The 21,237-nt window shown below is 43.6% G+C and overlaps 1 protein-coding gene and 1 long non-coding RNA gene across 2 annotated transcripts in view; one reads left to right on the forward strand and one right to left on the reverse strand.

Annotated features, from left to right (window-relative positions):
* LOC149327844 (uncharacterized) overlaps positions 1 to 21,237 on the forward strand; it is a 235,810-nt gene that overhangs the window by 61,676 nt on the left and 152,897 nt on the right. The gene's annotated exons all lie outside the window — the stretch shown is intronic.
* The window catches only part of CaMKI (Calcium/calmodulin-dependent protein kinase I), a 41,674-nt gene continuing 21,003 nt past the window's right edge, over positions 567 to 21,237 (reverse strand). Inside the window, exons 5-10 of the mRNA XM_089562932.1 lie at positions 19,376 to 19,499; positions 17,344 to 17,419; positions 16,418 to 16,530; positions 14,125 to 14,203; positions 11,109 to 11,196; positions 567 to 8,954 (exon numbers count right to left, since the gene is read on the reverse strand). Of these exons, the coding sequence (XP_089419058.1) occupies positions 8,793 to 8,954; positions 11,109 to 11,196; positions 14,125 to 14,203; positions 16,418 to 16,530; positions 17,344 to 17,419; positions 19,376 to 19,499 (642 nt within the window). The 3' untranslated portion in view covers positions 567 to 8,792. The remainder of the gene's footprint in view (positions 8,955 to 11,108; positions 11,197 to 14,124; positions 14,204 to 16,417; positions 16,531 to 17,343; positions 17,420 to 19,375; positions 19,500 to 21,237) is intronic.

Genomic DNA, 21,237 nt, shown 5'->3' on the forward strand with positions numbered 1-21,237 from the left:
TGTCATTTTGTTTACGCACACTTGGGGCACGGCATTTGTCATGACATGCACTTCGAGCTCAAAATGCAGGGACAGAGATACAGAGCAAAACTTTTGCTGTTGCTTTCCATCAGCAGAGCAATGGCCCTGTAAAAACATTTGCTAAGGCTGCACTCCTTAGGCACACACCTGTGGGCATGATGCTTAGCACAACACTTCTGAGAAAGTGCGTGCAACGTCATAAACGGAGCTTTCGTTCACTGTGTCCCACACCCACGCTGAACGCACAGTGACAAGCAATAAAACTGTGATCCCCACTTCCTCTTAAAGAACTGTGCTGGTGGGATAATACTAGCAGGCCTTCAAAAAGGTTGGATAGGAATAAGGTTGACAAGAGTTTGTAATGCACAGTAGCACACTTTTCATACACAGTTTTCTCTGGCAGGGAAGATGGGATTTCTAACAGGGTTACTCGCAGCTTTATACAGTCCCCCCCTTTTTCCTGTGCACCATGAGACCACGACTAGTGAGGCCAACATAACACTTTGCAACGCATCCCTCCCAAAAAAGACAAAAAGCATTACAAGGACACCTGGTAACATAGCTTTAATACACACTGCACCATGTGACTGGATGTGTGTTCAACATCTGGACAGTTTTACCTGACACCCGTGTCACAGGGCACTTTCTGATGTCCCTTGAGCGAAGGACTACAAAGCTCTTGGAAATTCATAAAACTTCTACTAGGCTTCCCAGCTTCATGAACTCAGAGTGATTACCATCAGAGTTACAGGGCCAAGCTATGATCCCTCAAGAGGTTTGATAATCTTAAACTAATTACTTGTGACATTACTCTCACCACGATTTTGTATGTTCTAAAGCAGTCATCCTGTGCCATCTCTCGAGAAAGAGCAGGGTATGTATTTTAGCAAATCACTTTTAACTGTCTTCGAAATCGATAGCTTTGTTTCAACAAGCTGCAACTGCATTTGTATACGCTGTAGTGCTTGTAGTTAGATTTTTTTGTTTTATTTCAAAACCCGGGCACCAACAAGATTCTTGGGAACAGTGCTTTTACAACCAGGCCACTTTTGAATGCGTTATATCCAACTAATTTGTTGTGACTCTACTCCTTCAAGTCCCTTCTTTGAATAGTCAGGAGTGCACACTGCTGGTATGTGCTTGAAGGCCTTCAAATGCTCAACAGTGTGGCGCCCTCTACTACTGAACTACCAACTCAGTTGCCAGTGCAACTGCATGTGGAGAGGACTCAGCTGACCATTGGCTCCACAGAGTTGTTTCAAAGGTCTTTCAGTGCCCATGTGACACGAGTATAAGAAAAAAGAACAATAAAAACAAGATGACACAAACCAGCACACATTCTTATGACATAGCATAAGGGTCATCTTAGATGACTCCAGAGCCTATCACCATAAAGACTGCATTAAAAAAAAAAAAAGCCCCTAGCACATATTGCATTTCGACCCCATTGTAATAAAAAAAAACTTTGGGTGAAAAAGCCCAAGCTGACCATGCACTTCGTCCATTTGAGCAGAACAAGCAATAATACCTCTCTATGTACAGTATGCTTCATTGTGCACGGCACGGATGCGTATCTTGTTTTTTTCTTTTTGTTTTGAAGAGAGCAGCTACAACATCGAGGCATATGTAACATGCAAAGCCCATGTCAATTACACTGCGCACACTTATTGCTTTGCTATGAGTTTCAGCGACAGGCGAAGCTAAACAAGGGCCGACTACCATGGGACAGGCGCAAACTGTCATGCACAAAATTAATGAAAGCGAAATGCTTGAAATTTCCACCTACTCAGGTGTCATGCATTGCTGCATACAAGGAATGATCAACGGAGAAGCTGGGAGTTTATCGACACTGACTTCGAAGCACTATATGTGACAGCATTTGACATGTACAAAATAAAAAAAAGGAAAGCAGAAAAAAAAAGTCGTATTTACATCACCGCGCAGCATATATATATGGTACAATGCGGGTAGTGTGATACATGTCACCTGCGGGGGTTCTTTTTTTTTTTCACTTGCTGTACAGTTCTCTGCAAAGCAGTACATGCCACTTCAATTTCTTTTTGTTTTACTCTAAACGCAAACACACACATGCACACAAGTCTGCACAAGAATGAAGGAAACAGTTGCCAACAGTTTCTCTCCCAATTTCAGAGCGTAGTTTATGGCCAACAAAGAAAAGACAACGGAAGCTATCTGGTAACACACAGCTACACAAAGGTGCAAATGTAGAGTGAAGGTAGTTAGATTTGAAAGATTTCTTTGTTCTTGTCGCCACGTCAAATAAATTTTTAGCTGAGAACGTAATTAAGGAACGGAGACACTGTGCATAGTGGCAGTAGTTTGTACGCTCAGTAGTATACGCTCTACCTTAAAGGGAAGTCAAGTGACGCTACCGCAGGATGCCATCACTGCCAGAAATGTTTTTGTCGGCAAAAAATGCGCTCCTTGTTGGCAAAACAACTCTCCTGACTCCTTGTGTTGATGTCAACGAAGACTGGGCAATCTTTGCAACCAGCGGAAAGACTGTGAACAGCATTAATTAATATGAAAATCTTTCCCAGCTCAACTGGTTTATGAAACAATTTCCAGTTGGTTCCAGTTGGAACCAACTGGAACCCAGATGGTTCCAACTGGAACCAACCGGAAATTGTTCCATAAACCATTTGGGCTGGGAAAGATTTTCGCCAGCCGAGAGAGCGCACACAACAGGGTGTTTAGTTACAAAAAATAACTAAGCAATTAGTTACGTAAAGTAACTAAGCAACTGGTCACTATGTTAAGCTGCTGCTGGTTCGCCCTTGTGATCTTTGCACCAGCAAGCCAGTCGCCCTCCTGGAGGGTTTCTAATGTCTGCAGGCACAAGAACTTCTTGATAGTAAAAACCTAAGATCTAATACGGTACAAAGCATACGGTGCAAGATGCTTTGAGAATACGATGACTCTCTTTAATACTACATATCTGAGCATAGCACCTCCAAAAAGCATGGAGAGCATTACCACCTCTATAATCCTCCAGTAAAAAGTACTACAGAAGAGTGTTCTTTCACTGACAGGTGTTAAACACGAGCAAACAAAGGCATGACTAGGTGAAACTGGGCTACAGTAAAAGCAGGATTAGTTACAGGCAATACAGGTAGCTGCAGTGGAGACTATAGACCGATAGTGCATCAAGCTAAAGCAATACAATATGAAATTTCATGCATGGAAAGCACAACTGACAAATGGGCTTCCCCATCGCGCTACCAGCAGTGAAAGCTGTCGCATCTACGCAAGTGTTCCAAGATGACCAAAAGAGCACACACCTTGAGCTTGAATGTTTTGGTGGGATAGTTGGTTAAACATCCTGTTAAAGCACGAACAAGGCAAGCCCAAGGGATGAGGAAACAGACGAACACAGCGCTGTGTTCGTCTTGCGCTTGTCTGTGTTCGTGCTGTTTGATACAGGACACACTTGGCTCCACAAGCTGACAAGATCTACAAATTCTTGAAGACACAATACTATGATACTGTTAATGTTATACTCCTTTGTCATGAGAAAGCAAAGACTGTCCAGTTTGTACAGCAGTCGATGCGGACAGCCACCAGTTAACTACACAAAGGTGCCCAGCTGGCATAATTGTGCAACTCTATTGGGCTAGCTTCATTCACACAGTGTTTAAGTCCAGGGTAGGTAGTAAAAAGGGTAAAAATGAGCTTTCCTAGCATTATGATGAGCGCATTACACAAAATTACAAGGTTATGAGGTGTGCACTATACAACACTGAAGCACACTTTGCAGCAACTATAAATAAAAGCTGTTTGACCCAGGAAGCATCAAGGTCATGGGTTTCATGCAGTGGAATTTAACTGGTGGCTGATTAAATATAATGTTGATGCAGTAGCTAGCTGAGTCAAAAGGAACGAGTTTGCAAAGACTATAATGGGAGCACATCAACAGTGAAACGCGTAATGCAGCTTAATTTGTTTGCATAGCACCAGACGGTGCTAGCTACTCAATTATCAGTACTTCACACTCACACCGTCACTACATGGCGAGACTGGCTTCCTTTCTTTTTTTTTTTCATGCACGTGACAGTGATGGCATCCTTGGCGCATTTATCGGAGTAGGATCTTCATTCACGCAATCGTGCGTGTTGTTGGGTATTGACAACGACAGTGGGCTGCATAATGAAAGGGTCTCGGCATGCCGCTTGCGTTTCTGCTGAGGCTTTACGCCAGCGCTCCCCGAGGATATTGACACGACCATCGACACCCTTCCGTTGCCCCATGTGCTAGTGTGGGGCCAAACAAAGGCTTGCGGGCTACTCAATACTCGTAATCGCATGGCTACACCAAAATTTGACTATTTGCCACAGGAACCAAAACTCTTGTTGAGGGCTCTAGTGCAAGCACAAAGGGATGAAATGCTTTTGGGAACAGGCAGCACCTAAAAAAGCTTGATTAAAGCCTTCAAAAAATGGCTCGGAAAAAAAAAAAAAATGAAAGTGCTCTTTGAGCATGTAAAGCTTTGTGGCTGAATTTCTTTCCTTTTTGTTTTTTCCGAGATGCAAAGATAGCGCCACAACTTTCACTAAACATGCGCGTAATTAGCAAGCTGGGCTCTACGAAGCAGTCCCGACTGTTCTACTAGACAAGCAAACAAGTTCCTTGAAAGCAACACTAGTCTGGAGAGAATTCATTGAACAACGCACAAAAAACAAAGAGACAGGTCGTCACTGACACAGCACGCAAGCTCAAACCATAGGAACATGCTTTGCAGAGTGTGCAGAGAGGCAAGCGAAGCGCAGCAGGAAAGGCTTTGAAAAAAAGTCGCGCTAACAACAGGCGTTATGAAAAAACCGCGAGCTTGGGACGAGAACTTCCTCCTCAGCGGCCGTTAGAAACCTGCAAAAGCTGGCATCCACGTGTCTATCAGCTCCGCTCGTACATCGCAAAAATGCAGCCGAGCATGTGCGTGACAGCATATGCTTTTTTTTTTCTTCTCGACTCCAGGTCTCTATCTTTCGTCTTCTTTTGGCACTATCACATGGTTGCCATACTAACCTCCCTATCTGTCGCAAGGAAAAAAAACAATGGCGGCCTCCTCTCCACCACACAAGAAAAAAAACAGGAAGTACTGTCACAGCAATGAGGCAATGAAATTGATGATAAGCACGCACTCTCGCAGGGGAGCATTCTTACATGCCAGTGGCTCTGCAAGCACACGAAAGGGAACAGCAAATGCATAACGTAAGAGGAATAAGATATGCATACTCTTCCCTGTGGAAAATGTAAACATGTGGCCTGCTTTCCCTGTGAATAACGTGAACAGGTGGAAAATGTAAAAAGGCATGACGGCATGCCGATGCCATCATGCCTGCAAGCGACATCAATTAAGCAGTTCTGATGTTTGTAGAACTGCCATTATAGACATAGAACTGCAGTCAGTCAAACGATTTGAGGCCTCTGCCCACAAACCCCTCTGCCGAATAATGCTGCTTTGAAATGTGCATGGGGATCTCACATAATGCAGTGATTTCCTTCCTTGTTCACCCGTGGCATTCTCTTTTCTAAAATTCCTGAATGTCGTGTGATGCGATGCACAATTCTGTGCCCCATTACTGGTGAAGTCCGTCCTACCGAACAATTTGTGTAGAGAGGAGCTGAACACGAACAGCATGTCTGTCATTAAAGGAGACCTTTTGGTTCTCAAGGAAGGCCAATATGCAGCAAAGATATTTAGATGGTCAAAAATGGCCAACTTCTTTTATATAATTGAGTCTTGTTCATTTAAACGAGGCTGTGTGATATTCAGAAGGGATGGAATGTGTGCACATACATATGCTATGAGGTTGAGGCCCCTAGATGCGCATTTAAAATGACTGATCACGGAGCCTTTCGAAGTGTGAGCTGGTGTAGCCTAAACTAAGCCCACTTACTGTCAGCAAAAGAATGCTCAACTTGTTCCATGACTGGACAGTGACGCAGTCGTTCAAGCATATGCAGCGCAATCAAATATGACAATGAAACTCAACTCCAAGCGCCATGCCAAGCATTTGCTTGTGCAAGTAAGGACTACGTCCACGGATATTCTCCCTGGCTGCATAATATGCACGAACAGGGTCGCAAGCAAAGTCAAAGTATTGCAACTTGGGGAAAATCCAGTTTGCGTCAACTGGTTTGCTTCAAGCTAAGAAAACATACAAGCCGCACAACTGATTACAAGTCAGTTTCCCTATCTACCCAATTTAAAGGGTAGTAAAAATAAATTTACTTTCTTTCATAGTGCAAGCTGATTTATTAAGAGAAGTTTAAAAGCCACTTGGGCCCTTCAGTAAGGACCTGCTTATTCCGTCACATACAGCCCCACAATCCCAAGTGTCTTCGCTGCTACAGCATTGCTGTGCAGAAGATGCAAGTTAATTGGCAACAGAGGCAAATTAGCTCTAAGCAAGAAGCACTTAATGATGCTCCGACTGCCAAGAACAAGATGAAAAAAATAAAGAACTAGAAAAATGAGCCAAGCTAGGAGTACCATTGAAGTTTCCTTTGGTTCTAGAAGTACCATCTATGCACCTAATGCCCACCGTTCTTTCTGAAAGGTCTCTACAGCCGTATACAAGAATGGCATTGGAAGCTCCAGCTGTGTTCTCAGCTAAGTTAATTTTCTTTCAGAAGTGAAAATAAGACCACTCGAAGTAAAATGTAGCAAACAACTCCTTATCGTTGCCCCGACTGTTTAATGTCACTACTTACTTCAAGAGCCAGTAAAAGCGTTTAACTAGGTGGATGCCTGTGGGTTTGCCAGAGATCCAGCACCTTTTGAATATCATCCGGTTCAAAACACTAGAGTGAAAATTTCACTTGAATGCTTTTCAATTATACTTGTGCCGAATTCCCTACAGAAAATAAAAAGTAATGCACTGCTGTGTATCACGAGTTGCTAAAATAAAAAAAAAAGAAAGTCAGTGCAAAATATGTAATGTAATGATTGAATTTAAATAGTCTAGTAGCTGGTACTCACACTGAAAGCAACGCATTAATCTTTTCATGTGACACGAGGTTCTTCTCGCATAATACGTCTTTACCATACGGCTTGGATACAGCACCCCCCCCTTCCTCCCCAAGAAGGCAACCATTTTGTTTAGCATGGAAAAACGATGGTGCTAAAAATGAACCCAGCTAAATGAAACAGTTTCCAGCCTCACCAATGACAGTGGGTCCCAGCAGATCGATTCCAAATGCTTCCACGAAAGGCAGTAATGGCCCGCCAGAGTTTAAATGCAAACAACAGGCTCACACTCACCTGTTGTGTATGTGGCCAAACTAATTCTGCCTTTTTGTTTTTTTACAGGGTGAGAGAACAACGAAAATAATAATAGAGAGACTGCAGCAGCTTTATACAATGTCAAACAAGTCTTACACGGTACTGAATGCAAGCGTTGTTGTCATCAACAAACTACAAGCATCAGAATAAATAAACAAATGCAGAGCAATGCCATATGTGATTAGATATGCTATGGTGGATGGAGATTATGATTTTATGATCAGCATTGCAGGAAAAAAAAAAAAAAAAAAAACTCCCGGTCAGCTTTAACCTTACCAAAACAAACATGAAGACATTAATGACACAGCTACAGCTGACAATGAAAAGAAGAATCCTTGAAACAAGCCCTCCCAGAAAACAAGTTTTCCTTCACGATGCTCACACTGTCATTACAGGTTGGCATGAATCGCTGTACTCAGTCGCTAAACACTGTATACTGCTACTGCAGTAGCACTAATTCAATGCAATGAGGAATCCACGCTTGTGTCGGACAATGCTATGCATCGCTATATCGCGCCAAGGAGGAAACACGTCCTTCATCTCATGAGCAATGCCTAATGCTTCACAGCATGCTCACACCCACAGCACTACACACCAGTCTCCTTCATGCACAGGAGTGGTCAGTGAAGGCCGAAATTTTCTCGCATTGCCAGAGATGCTAGAACAGCCTGCCTCATGCAGGTAAGCAATGCAATGCAACTGCACCCGCAGGGGTCACACATACAGGGTGTCTACAAATGCTCTTTCCAGTTTCCAAGTGTGAACACTCAACACTCGCACACTAAGTCCCAAAACACTCTGGAAGGTGACACACTTTGCTACTTTTCCAAGCACTGATGATCAAATGCGATGAAAGCACCGAAAGAAGCTAGAATCGCATCACATGCCATGCAGCGTGACCACATCAAACCCTAGACTTACAGCTTTAATCGTTGGCTTCAAGTGCTCTGACCAGTGATGCCCCAGTGCTAGATTGCATGGTAGAGAAGAACTCTCTAGAAGAACTCTCAGTGTGTTCCCACAATAAGTTCGGCGACTCCAACACACAAAAACACTTCTACCACTTCAACTGCCACTGAGCCACGTTTGCCACTGTGGTGCCACCTAGTGGCGAAGCACTGAACTGCAGCAACAAGACAGAATGATACGACTTATGCCTGATGGTCACTTCAGATGTCAATGAACACAACGAAGGAGTCAAACTTTGAAAACAAAAAAAACCGTACACATGGAAAGCAAATGCAGCAGGCCAGCTTCACACAAGCTGATGCAGTAACTACGTTCAGTCAACAGTCACTCCAAGCAGCAGTCGCTCAATCGCACGCACAAGTGAGATGCGAAGAAAACACAGTCAAACGCCGCAAAAGAAAAGCAATGAGGCGCCACGCATGGGAAGAGCCGAGAGAGTGAACGGGGGGGAGACAGCAAATCTGGAATGAGAAGAAAAGCGCCACAGAGAAGAGGCTCATTCCGAGTTGGCAGGCAAGGCGGCGGCCGCAGATGATGACGCTAGCGGCCGTCCACTTGTGGAGGCGTCAGCAGGGGCGCCACCATCCTGGGAAGATCCCGTACTGCTCATCGCCAGCTTCCGCATCTGCCGGATCACCGCCGTGGCGTTGTACGCTTGCTGCGAGTGGCAACAACACGGTGCCAGTTACCGCACGCAATCAACCAGACAATCACAACCTCTCTACGAGGACGAAGAACTTTTACAAACTTTGCAAGTGACAGCTGCTTGGGTGAATTCGCCAAGGTTGCTCGCTTTTGAAGAAGAAAGATAAAGTTTCTATAGTAGGATACAACTTATAAAAACAGCAGTTGCTAACACTGGGCTGCGGTGCGCGGCGTCCTGTATTACTCCGCTGGGCAATCGCAACTGTAAACGAAATCAGCTTTTTAATGCTTGACTATATCAAACAATCCACGTGTCAAAATCCTAGAGCTCATAATTTTTTTCTTGTGATAAGCTTCTTGTTTACATAACAAGAAATGTTTAAGCAGCGGACTATTTTTTTGTCGCGTGGGAATTCTGTGCGCGGAGGCTGAATGTGGACGGAGCATCACTGCAGACATAAGTTTTATCTGACTGGGCGCTATTATTTTTCATTCCTTTTAATCGCCCACCCTAATTTTGTAAGCCACAGTCAAGCACTGGCTGAGACAAAGCCTTAAAACTGTCTAAGTAGTTCAAATCACTCCACTGAAGGTATACCAAAATGAAGACTGTGGATATTGAACACTGACAGGTAGAATAAATTATATTAATCTTAATTATAAAATAGTGTTTTTGTGGGTACTCCTTTCTGAAAACATTAGCAGATAGTTATGGTTCACACATGCAGCTGCGCTGACATCAGTGCAGCCCATACGACCCCCTTCACAAGTTTCAGCAGGTCTAGTCACCACTGTTAGTGCTTAGCTATGCCTAGAGACAAAGCACTAAACCTTGCCGACAGCAAAAATTTGGGTTATCATAACATACACTAATTTTGCTACAGGCCAATTGCGACTGCAAGATTGCCCCCGCACCTAGAAAGTTATTCTTGGAAGCCTTTCTTCCATAACTGGTTGCAACATAGCAGCTACTAGCACGAAAAAAAGAAACGCAACAGACAGCAAAAAGGAACCGATGGAACACATTCTAGCAAGAGACAGAAAGAGAGCAGAGTAGGTTACGGAACTAGTATGTGTCCCATCGATTTCATTTCCCTGTCCATTGTGTTATCTTCACAACAGGTGTCGTAAAAATGTGTGTATAATACAAGGCTTTTTGTTTGTTTGTTTTTTTCAGACTTTAGCATGTCAAATTTCCACCTCGTATTGTATGCGGACTCAAAAAATTTTCGGACATGTCTTCTCCCTCTAATGACCATGGTCAAAGCAAGTTAGTTGTCCCTTCAATGATTCCTTCATGGTGCAGTTCACAGGTGCCCATGTAAAGTGAGGCATTTATTGTCCCTTTGCTTTCCTAACAACCTTCTCCTCTGCCTCTTTCTTTAATTTACGACATACTACACACAGCGATTCTGAGACTGAGTACTCGGGTTCGAATCTGGCTGTGGCGGCTGAGTTTTGATGAGGCGAAACGCATGAGGTGCCTCTGTGCTGCGCACTGTCAATGCACGTTAAAGATCCCCAGGTGGTCGAAATTATTCCGGAGCTGTCCACTAAGTCGCCCCTTTCTCTCTTTCTTCTTTCACTCCCCCTTCCCCTCTTCCCTCAAGGTGCGGCTGACCCCACCCAGAAGTGAGACCGCACCTTTCATTTTCTCAAAACCGATATATATATATATATATATATGTATGTATTTTACGTAGCACATACCAAACGAAGTACCAACAGCCCTTGCAGCAGACAAAGACATTGCGGAACATATTTCAACTTGTGGAAGCCTTTTCAACATTGCTAAAAGGCCAAGGCCAGTTTTTTATCTCACAACAAAGTAGAACATTCAGTTGGGCAACTTGGTACAGATGCATCTTTTGTAAAACAGCGCAAACAACGTCGGACAAGAACAAGAAAGACACGAGACGAGCCCTGACTCTCAACTAAGGTTTTATTAGCAACACCTGGTGCTTGTAAAGGAAAAAACACGCACAAATAAAACCTTCGTTGAGAGTCAGTGCTTGTCCCGTGTCCTTCTTGTTCTTATCCGACGCTGCTCGCGCTGTTTTACAAAAGATTACCTCACGATAATGTTCATGAAACACCAATGGGCAAATCGCTTGTGGATTCAGCTAAAAAAAAAAATAAAAGGGAAGCGTTGCTGCTTCACCCTCACCCTCCATCTGGTCTTTGCAAAGTTCTTCTTCAGCTGCTCACTGACAGAGCCATGGATGTTCTTGTCACTGGCCGTGTTGCCCGATATCCTGGAACAGACACAGCAATCAGTGCCACCCTAGATTGGAAACTGCTCTCTTTCTTGTTAAAGCCATGAAAAATGTATGCACTGCATGCATATGCGTACCAAGAACAGAGGAGACAAAGAAAATTCACACAAAACTTGGTGAGCAAACTTCAGTAAAACACTCTCCGGGGCATGTTGGTTCATAGCTGGCAAGGATAAAAGCGCAACAAGACGACACAAAGAAGGAGGAAAAACGACAGGACAGGTTTTTCCTCCTTCTTTGTGTCGTCTTGTTGCGCTTTTATTCTTGCCAGTTAGTGAGCAAAGACATGACACGGCCACTACAGTGAATGAATGACAAGCGAACCAATAATAGGTTTTTGTTTCCTATGTCCAGTATTTACATAAACTTGTTACATAGGTTGATTTCTTTGTTTTTAATTGTTTACATATGCATAAGTCGTAGTAAGCCATCACACTAGTTACATAGGTTGATTTCTTTATTTTTAAATGTTTACATATGCATTAGTAGTAGTAAGCCGTCACACTAGTTACAGCAACAAAGCCCCTTTGGGTATGGTTAGAAGACAAATTACTTCACTCTACAAAGCCCCTAATCAGTGACAATATTGAGTGGCAATTTTATTTTCATAACTGGTTAAAGTAAAAAGAGTTTATCAATGTTCCCAAACACACACAAAAAAACAGCTATTCATTTTCCTTCTCATTTTAACAGCCTGAATGACAGCACTCAAGCCCATCAATTTCCATGCATTATAAAGTCTTTCATTCCAAATAAAAAATTAAGGTTACTTCATAAAAACAGGCAAAAACAACAAAGACATATGAAGAAAGCATGTGACTTTTTGTTTTATTCTGCTTCTTCCTTTTATTTGCTGAAGTTTAAATATCTAGTCCAATCCAAAATGCAGGTACAGTAAAAGCTCGTTAATTCGACCTCCGTTAATTCGGAAAATCGGATAATTCGACGCGCATGTAAGGTCCCTACAATTATACATAATTGTATGGGGCGAAATTCTATGGGGCGAAATTCTCGTTATTTTTGAACAAATTTTGCCGTGCGTCGGTTAATTCGACTTCACTCCGCAGCCCGCCAAGCCGGTGCACCGAGAGCAAAAAGAAAAAAACACTGCCACGAGTGGCGCTACTGTACAGCTGATAGGTCATCCACATTGTCATCGTCATCAGCAGCGTGAGAGAGGGCGAGGGAAGCGAGGTTAGCAGCGGCCGAAGCGGCTGGCGTCTTTTCTTTGTGCTTTGTTGTGTCGCAGCAGTCGCGTTGGTGGCTTCCGCTGAACCCTGTCGACAGCAAGTCTCGTTTTGGCGTGTGTCGTCGTTTCCGTGTGTTCTTGCTGCTACGATCACGGTTATTTAACCGTAAGGCGGTGCCTTTTTTGACAGTTGTGCGCTTTGCCAGCGTGTTTACTGCGCTGCTTTCGAGTGGGTAGCGCGCAGTGCCTGCGCGCCTCACTTTTGTGTCCTGGCACCTGACCGAGGATGAAATAATTGAAGAAGTAACAGGCGCTGACAATGACAATTCATCGGAAGGTGACGGCTGTGAGCAGTTGTCCCAAATGCAGAAGTGCACAGTGAAAGAAGCCGCAGAAGCCTTGTCCGTGCGGGAGGACTTCTGTGACGAAATTCCTGACTGTGCGTGTGCCGCGGAGCACCTGGCAGCTGTTAGAGCTATCGTAGTAGCTCAAGTTCACTCGAAAAAGCAGACGACGATAATACATTTCTTTGCCAAATAAAGGTACGTCCTGTTGTGGCAAACATTGTTTTTTATTGTTCATTCGATATTTCGACATTCGGATAATTCGACAATTTTTGGCGGTCCCGTCAGTGTCGAATTAACGAGCTTTTACTGTACTAGAACAGGGTGAATAAAAGACAAGCGAACCAACAATAGCTTTGTGTTTCCTATTTCCGGTATTTATGTACTTAGGTTGATTCCTTTCTTTTTCATTGTTTACATATGCATCAGTAGTAGTAAGCCATGACACCAGTTACAGCAACAAAGCCCCTTTGGGCATGGGTAGAAGACAAAGCACTTCGCTCTACATACCCCCCCAGTTAGTGACAATATTGAGTGGCAATTTTTTTTTAACTGGTTGAAGTAATGAGAGTTTCTCAGTGTTTGCAAACACAAAAAGGAAACAGCTATTCATTTTCCTTCTCATTTTAACGTCCTGAACGACAGCACTCAAATCAATCAATTTCAACTCATTATATAAAGTCTTCATTCCAAATTAAAAATTAAGGTTACTTCATAAAAACAGGCAAAAACAACAAAGACATATGAACCAGACATATGACTTTTTGTTTTATTCTGCTTCATCCTTGTATTTCCTAAAGTTTAAATATCCAGACCAATCCAAAATGCAGGTACTCTGAATAACTTATTGTGGTTTGCCAGCTAAAATACAACATGCTGTCTTAGAGTTCCTTTGGTGTAGGACACTGGATATTGATGAGATCGAGTAGTCAGAGATACTCACCAATATTTATGAAAACTCAGATGCCTTCTGTCCAGTCTCAACAAACAGCCTCTCTTTCATTTAGTGCCTTTCCTGAGCAGCAGAATACCAACCAGACCCTTCTACCCCACTCCCAGACACTGCTTAATTACATTTCTTGCTACCACTAGCAGAGACCCCATATATCAATGTTGTGTACAAGTATTTTAAAGCGACTTATTAAGGCAGAAATTTGAGCTAGTCGGTATTGGTCACTTGAATTCATAATTTTAATGCTCGTTGAAAGACACAAGCCCACGTCTCGCGTGTACTAAGCATATGCATTGTACAGACTAACATCTTTCCCATGTGTATGTGTTCTGTTTGTCCCGTGTGTTAGAATAAGCACTAGAAACTATGAAGTTACTTTAATGTGCAGTGGAATGAACAACACCCCCGAGATTCCCACTCACCAAGGATGAGCAAGTGCCTGCTTGCAGGTATATCTTCGCTCCACATCCACACAGATTAGGTGCCTGATGAAGTCCTTCGCTGTAAGAAAAGAAAGTCATCAGTGCTGACGACAAACAACTGGTGGCAAGCAACTGACAAAATTATAAAGAAAGGTTTTTTAAAAGCGTGGGTCAAGGTGGTTGCTCCATAAACTTTGAAGAGGCCAAAAGTGTTTTTAATTTGCTGGTTCAAGCATCCAGCCACGATTTCACAACGCCCTTCTGCCCCACCCCACATTTTGTAGTTCCCCGCGGAATGGCATGACGTTGCATGCGCAGCTCAAAGCTATAAACGTGCAACGATATAATCACAAAGCCAGCAGTCAAAGGCAAATGGAGATAAAAAACAACCAAAAGGCGCTCACATATGCAGCCCGGCTGACCAGCGGCAAACTGAACAGCAAACAGTTTGGTAGTTTCGGATTCTGGTGCATGTCGGAGGTTACTGGCACAAATGTTCGTACAAGAAAGCAACTGACAGAGCGAGTGATAAGGATAAACGGTGTGCAGTTCATTCCCTCGCCACTTACACCTTTCGCAGCCGCACACGGTGATGTTCTCCTCATCATCATCACCATCAGCCTGACTACTCCAACTGCAGGGCAAAGGCCTCTCCCATGTCTCTGCAGTTAACCCTGTCCTTTGCCAGCTGTGGCCACCGTATCCCCGCAAACTTCTTAATTTCCTCCACCCACCTAGCTTTCTGCCACCCTCTCCTACGTTTGCCGTCTCTTGGAATCCACTGCGCTACCCATAAAGGTGCACTGAAGAAGAATCTGAACTCGTCTTTTTGCCGCGGGAACTCGATCTACACGTTCCGAGCATTCTTAGAAACTTCGATGTATTGCCCTGTGTGGCTGATTTTCCTAATTAAATTGAATTAACGTCCGGCTCCCGCCTTTTTTTTTTAATTCTCCCTCGTACGGTGGGCGGAGTCGACCAACGCGTGGAGTGCCTTTCACCCAGTCCCGTGGTGGCTTGCCACTCTCCCATCGGCGGAGTAATACGTAGTAGTCCGTAGAAGCAAATAGTCCGCGCGTATTTTTATTTCTTTGGGCTTATTTTGCGGCTATATTATCTGCGAATGAAACTATTTATTCACGGAAACCTAAAAAACAAAATGAAGCGAAAGCAAAGCCTCCACGGAGCTGGCTGCAAGGCACTCCACACGTTGGTCGACTCCGCCCACCGTACAAGGGAGAATTTAAAAAAAAAGGCGGGAGCCGGACGTTAATTCGATTTAATTAGGAGAATCAGCCACACAGGGCAATAAATCGAAGTTTATAAGAATGCCCAGAACGTGTAGATTGAGTTCCCGCGGCAAAAAGACGAGTTCAGATTCCTCTTCAGTGCACCTTTAAGGATGTAGTTGCGCCGATCTTTCCAAGCCTGCCTTGCACATACCAGTGTGAATGCTTGTGGTCTAGCGCAGCGGGGAGCAAAAAATATGCGAGTAAAAGTTTTTTCTTTGTTTAAACCCAGGTAATAAATTAGGAGTGCACAAATTACATGCATAAATACAGTATTCATTTAAAATTGGGACTAAGAGCCAACTACTTTACTGTACAGCCAATCAGTGGTAATTCAATTTGGGCAGTTTTTGAAGGGCTGAACATCTGCATGCAGCCAGGCAGGGATGAGAGCCAAGACAAACAGGACTCTTCAGCACCTTTTGAAAGCTGTTGGGGTTCGTCAGGGCAAAAAAGATTGTGGACCCCTTGCTCTAAACTGCGTCCATGGGCTTTTGGTGTCATCCAAACTGGCATGCTTGCTGTGTACAACAGTGGCAAACTGGTTCACGGAGTCGATTACAGGCCGAGTTCTAACACTTCCATTTTAAATGACAAATTTTAAGCTAGTTTCAATAGATAATGGACTGGCCATCAAAAAATATTTTGCATGAAGACCTCAAAAGCCGTTTTGCATCGCTACATTAACAGAGTGGCAAGTGGCTTAGACAGAGACCCTGTAAGCAGAAGCATGATGTCCACCCCCCCAATGCCACCCCCCCCCCCCCCACTCTCTCTCTCATTTCTTGCTGCATTAACACATTAGCTAAAAAAGCCAGTTGGTGTTTTCCCTAGCTTCAGGTGTTTATTCAGGGACTGAGTTTCACCACAAGGGCAAGAAAATGTGACCGAATCACCCGAGGTGCAAATGCCATTCAGAAATAGACGTCGGTCTCTCCCTACATTTGTTCTGTTGTTGTTTTTATGAAAATCGAGGCATTAGGAACGAGGGCGTGGGCGCCTACCTGAGTCCGAGATTTCGTCCCAGTAGGGTGGATCAAACTCAAACTCTCCTTTCAATATCTGAGCAAACAAGTTAGCATCACTTTCGTCGTAGAACGGTGGGTAGCCACAAAGCCTGCATAGTAAGAGAAAAATGTCAGTTGAAGGCAACAACTCAAGTTCCTCAAATGTTTGGCTAGTGTATATTAACGCTGCCACTGCTGCCATTGCTTAGCGTGAAACGTGAAGCAATGCCAGCATTTCACACTAAACAATGACGACACCTGGCTGTGCCCTGTGAGTTTCTGAAACATCGACTCTCGAACAACACTGACAGCACGGATAACAGTGCCGTGTTCAACCACAGCCCTTGGTTATAGCTGCCCTGAACACGTTGAGTGCGTGGTACATAAACTTAACACTTCTTTTTTTTTTATATCTAAAGTCTCATGCTCAATAAATTTAATAGCACCTTTTTTTTATGTCCAAGGGCTCATGTTTGATAAATTTTATAATAATTTTTTTTTTATGTCTAAAAGCTCACGCTCCTACCTCGCATTCTATTCGTGGAAATACAGTAATGTCAAAACAGGATAAAAAAAACCAACAGTGGCCAAGTACAAAACACAATCTTTTTATATCATTTTCATTTTATCTGCAGCTACAGAAAGTGACAAGCACAATTTATGTCATTAAGCACAATTTATGTCCCTGTTTAAACATCCCTGAAAAGCTTACATCGACTGACCGGTCACACAATGAAACCACACTACACATTCAAAGAACAACGCAAGGCAGTGTCCGCATTTGGATTCAGCTCGCAGTACACTCTAACGGGTGCCATTGCATCACATTAGATACTAAGAGCAATTGTGGAGTCAGCAGCGCACAGTTATGTCATGCGGTGTTCAGAATTTGGTTTAGCCAGTAGACCAGACGGGTTACTCACAAAATATAGGCGATCACTCCTATAGACCAGACATCGACAGCTTTTCCGTAAGGTTTCTGAGCTAGAACCTCTGGAGCTGTAACAGAAAAGCAACGATGCAACAGTCTTTTGTACAAGCTCACAGAATCATGGAACCAAGTGAAATTGATCGATACGCCCGGAAAAGTCTTTTGCAGAGACCAAAAGGAATTCACGGCAAAGAAAGTAGAGTTGAAATTCTCAGGCAACTGCTTTCAGTGATACTTCAACTGCTGCATGGCACAACAAATGCGAAGCAATAGGTCACAACAGTAGGTGACACTGACCACACTCGTAAGCACATAACTGCCATAGCTGCCACGATCGGGATCGAACCCGCGTCTTTTGGGTCAGCAGCCGAGCACCATAACCACTGAGCCACCGTGGCGGCCCGAAAAAGAAATGAAGGTACTGTGCCGGTCAAACTAAAGATTTCCCACTTTCATTTTTTCCTTTTCGCTGAGCGTGCCACCAGGCATAGGTTTGGAACGAGGGATGGGGATGTAGGAAAATGAAGACTTCCAGTTTAAGGAGGTGGGAAGAATGGAGACAGCAGTGGTCTCTTTCACCCTTTCCAAATACCATTCACAGCTCATGCTCTGACAGTAACACACTCCCACAAGTCAAGATCACAAACACATTATTTAACAATTCACTGCATCCTTCTGACTGGGGCGACATTCATTTCAGGATTGTTTTTGCTGGCATGCATACCCAACAATTTTGGACAAAAGAATTTTTGGGCAGGAAACCTTTTAAGAATGCAATATTTTTTTCATATAATGTAAGATTTCATTGTAACAATATGTCCGCAGATCACCCCATAGCAGTCTTGAATTTTTTTTTTACCATTAATGTTTCTGCTACCGTCAAAAGTGTTCCCTATCGGTTTTCTATGGTAGTCTTAACTGTTCAATGCGACCGATGAAACCACTTAAAAAAAAAAAGATTTTGCTGCATGTCAGAAGAATGGACCATTACTTTCAATATATCCGCAAAAGCACCTTACGATTCTCCAATTTTAAAACTTTTTTGTCTGAAATTGATGGATATGGGATTGCCATCACGCTCACAGATCACTGTGTCTAATATCGGAACGGTTACAGCGATATAAACTGCACGCTTATTGTGTTTACTCCCCATGCTTGAGGAATGGTTCAGGTTTCCTTCAGAGCTGTAGTGGTTATGAGGTTTACGAGTAATAGACACTTTTAGTTGGACGTACGCAGTGAGCTTGCGCACGCAATGACACCGCGGGTAACGAATGGGCATGCACAGAACGCAATGTAACTAGCCGCGCGTTGCGGACGCCCGCCCGCTGCAAAGCATAGCGTAGCGTACGCAACGCGGGACGCTACGTGTTGCGTAGAGAACATGGCGGCGACCATCTCGCCCGCTTCGGACCGATTTCACTTCGCCGCTGCTTTCATCAACGCGATGGCTCGCTCTAAACTGTGCTGTTAGCTTTTATTTTGTCTACTCTCACCCACACGCCAAAATATTAGGGACAAATGACCCTTGTTTTTCAGATAATGAGGCGATTTTGGACCTTTTAAGCCTAACTAATGTTGTGTACGTTTATCGTCATAGCAACCGGACCTGTCGAATAATTTTTTTTAGTCATGTGCCTACTTTTGCACTTCATTAAACATCATACATTTCTTCCTCAATTAAAAACAGTAATATACTATTCATATTGTCAGAAACTGAAAAATGTTCAACCGAGCGCTACTGCGATTTCAGTTTTTGTCACTAGATGGCGACACAACACAACGCGCTACGCGACTGCTCTGCGGCGATACGGCCAACTATAAGTGTGATGGGGGTGTCCTTTACAGTGTACGGAACGTAGTGAGCGTTGCGTACGCAATGTCGCTACGTACGCAGCAACTAAAAGTGTCTAATGACAGGTCAGTTAACTCCATGATCTAAGCGATTGTGAAGGTCATGAATAGTTATTACGAAGACAGAACTTTGAAAGAAGAACGAAGATGAAGAGAAGGGGTTGGCACACCGACGTATCCGGGCGTGCCGCATGCCGTCGCCATGATTCCAGAGTCTTCCATCTTGGAAAGCCCGAAATCGCTGATCATTATCTTGGAGTCTTCATCAGGACAATAGTACAGCAGGTTTTCGGGCTGCAAAGTAACACAAACAACGCACACCCGTCAATGACAGCTCAATAAGACTCGGCAGCAGCAAGCATCGCTCAAGTCATCATTAAGCTGACATGCTGAAATCTATCCAAATGTTCAAACAAATGGAGTCGGAAGATGATCCCCTTGCAGAACACAGTGAGGCAAGGAAAATATACTGTCGATTCCCCAGTCATACAAGCAATTTTAGCAGTCCTTTCAGCAACATGCACTTCATTTCATTTCATTTCATTTCATTTATTGGTTTTGTTTGGCCAGTACAGAGACTGCAAACAAGGGAGAGCAAGCTAAAGGCGCCTATAGTAGCGCCTGACAGAGGCCTGCCCTCCCCATGTAAAAAAACAAACAAACAAAGTGGCACTTGGCAATGGTACAAAATTTCCATAAGTAACAGAAAACTACAAAAGCAGCGGATATACTGACAACGAAACAGAGATCAGTCATGCATAGAGCTAAGCACAACAAAACTAAGAGGAAAACATAACAAAGACAAAAACTGATTAGGTAAAAACACACCACAACTAGCTAGAACAAAAATATTCATGAACAGTTTTCCTAAATCTGACCTCGGACATATTTTGTAGTGACAATTCTGTTAAGTATGGATAGGTGTTTAATGTATGAGGAATTATGTGAGTTAGTTTCTGGAACCCATAGTTTGTACGGGATTTTGATGCATGGTATTGAGGGTGCTTAAGACTGTATGCTGTTTGGGCAATTAAATATGTGCTCTCAAGTTTCCTTTCATAAGGTTTCTGACATAAACAGCAAGCTTCTTGTGGTAAGCGGCCGTGATGGTTAGCAGTCCCGTGATAAAGTCTCGCTTTGGCCGTGTACTTCAACTAGGCAGAAGTTACTACAACCCACAAATGGTAACAATGTCAATCAGTAAAGTATAAGGCACTCAAAGGGACAATGAGGTACACACCATCCAGGTAACCTGTTTTCAGTATAAATTTACTCTCTGGCTGCCACTGACTATGTTTGTCCAGCAGTCAAAAATGCATTTATTGGCAAAATAATTGGATTTTAAAAATCTTCCTGCCAGCTGATTCAAACTCATGACATCCTTAATGCCACTGTTTTGAAGTGAATGGCAGTGTAGTGTTCCCTCTGGGCTCACCAAGCCAGAACGAATTGAAATGTCGCCAGCGCTGACTTTAATTTATGCATGCGGTGCACCCAGCAAGCAGACGAAATCGCTAAGCGCACTGCTCACACCAGGTAGCCCGATACTGAAAATCTTGAAAACACATTTTCACAGAAGAGGTGCCCCAAAAGCACTTGCTTAATGTAGTCAAGGGTTTGACGGTATACCGTCTGGTCAGGAATCATGGTGATGAGGATTGCAGGTCACTGGCCAAAGTCAATAAAGATGGAAAGACGTTTCAGGAGCGCTACGGCTCCCTTGTTCACTATGAAGCAATCGGCGCACGGATCCGTCTTTTTGAAGCACTCAGTAGCGTTTTTAGTGATTTAGCATAGATAGGATGTAGAGTCCCGACATTCCTGTTTAGTGTGTTAGACGATGTCTGTATGATAAGCGACTCAAGATTCTGCCGTGCTGATGTGTTCTTTCCTGTTGTCAATATCTTTACTTGATCCCAGTTAATCTCGTGGCCGGATTGTTGCACATGCTCGGCGATGGCGTTAGATGTTACTTTCTGGTTTCGGACGTCGTTCTGGTGCTCTCTCAGGCGTCTCCTAAAGTCATTTGTCT

Source organism: Amblyomma mixtum, chromosome 10 (genome assembly GCF_055824585.1).
Source record: "Amblyomma mixtum isolate Tamu chromosome 10, ASM5582458v1, whole genome shotgun sequence".
In the NCBI taxonomy this organism is placed as follows: Eukaryota; Metazoa; Arthropoda; class Arachnida; order Ixodida; family Ixodidae; genus Amblyomma; species Amblyomma mixtum.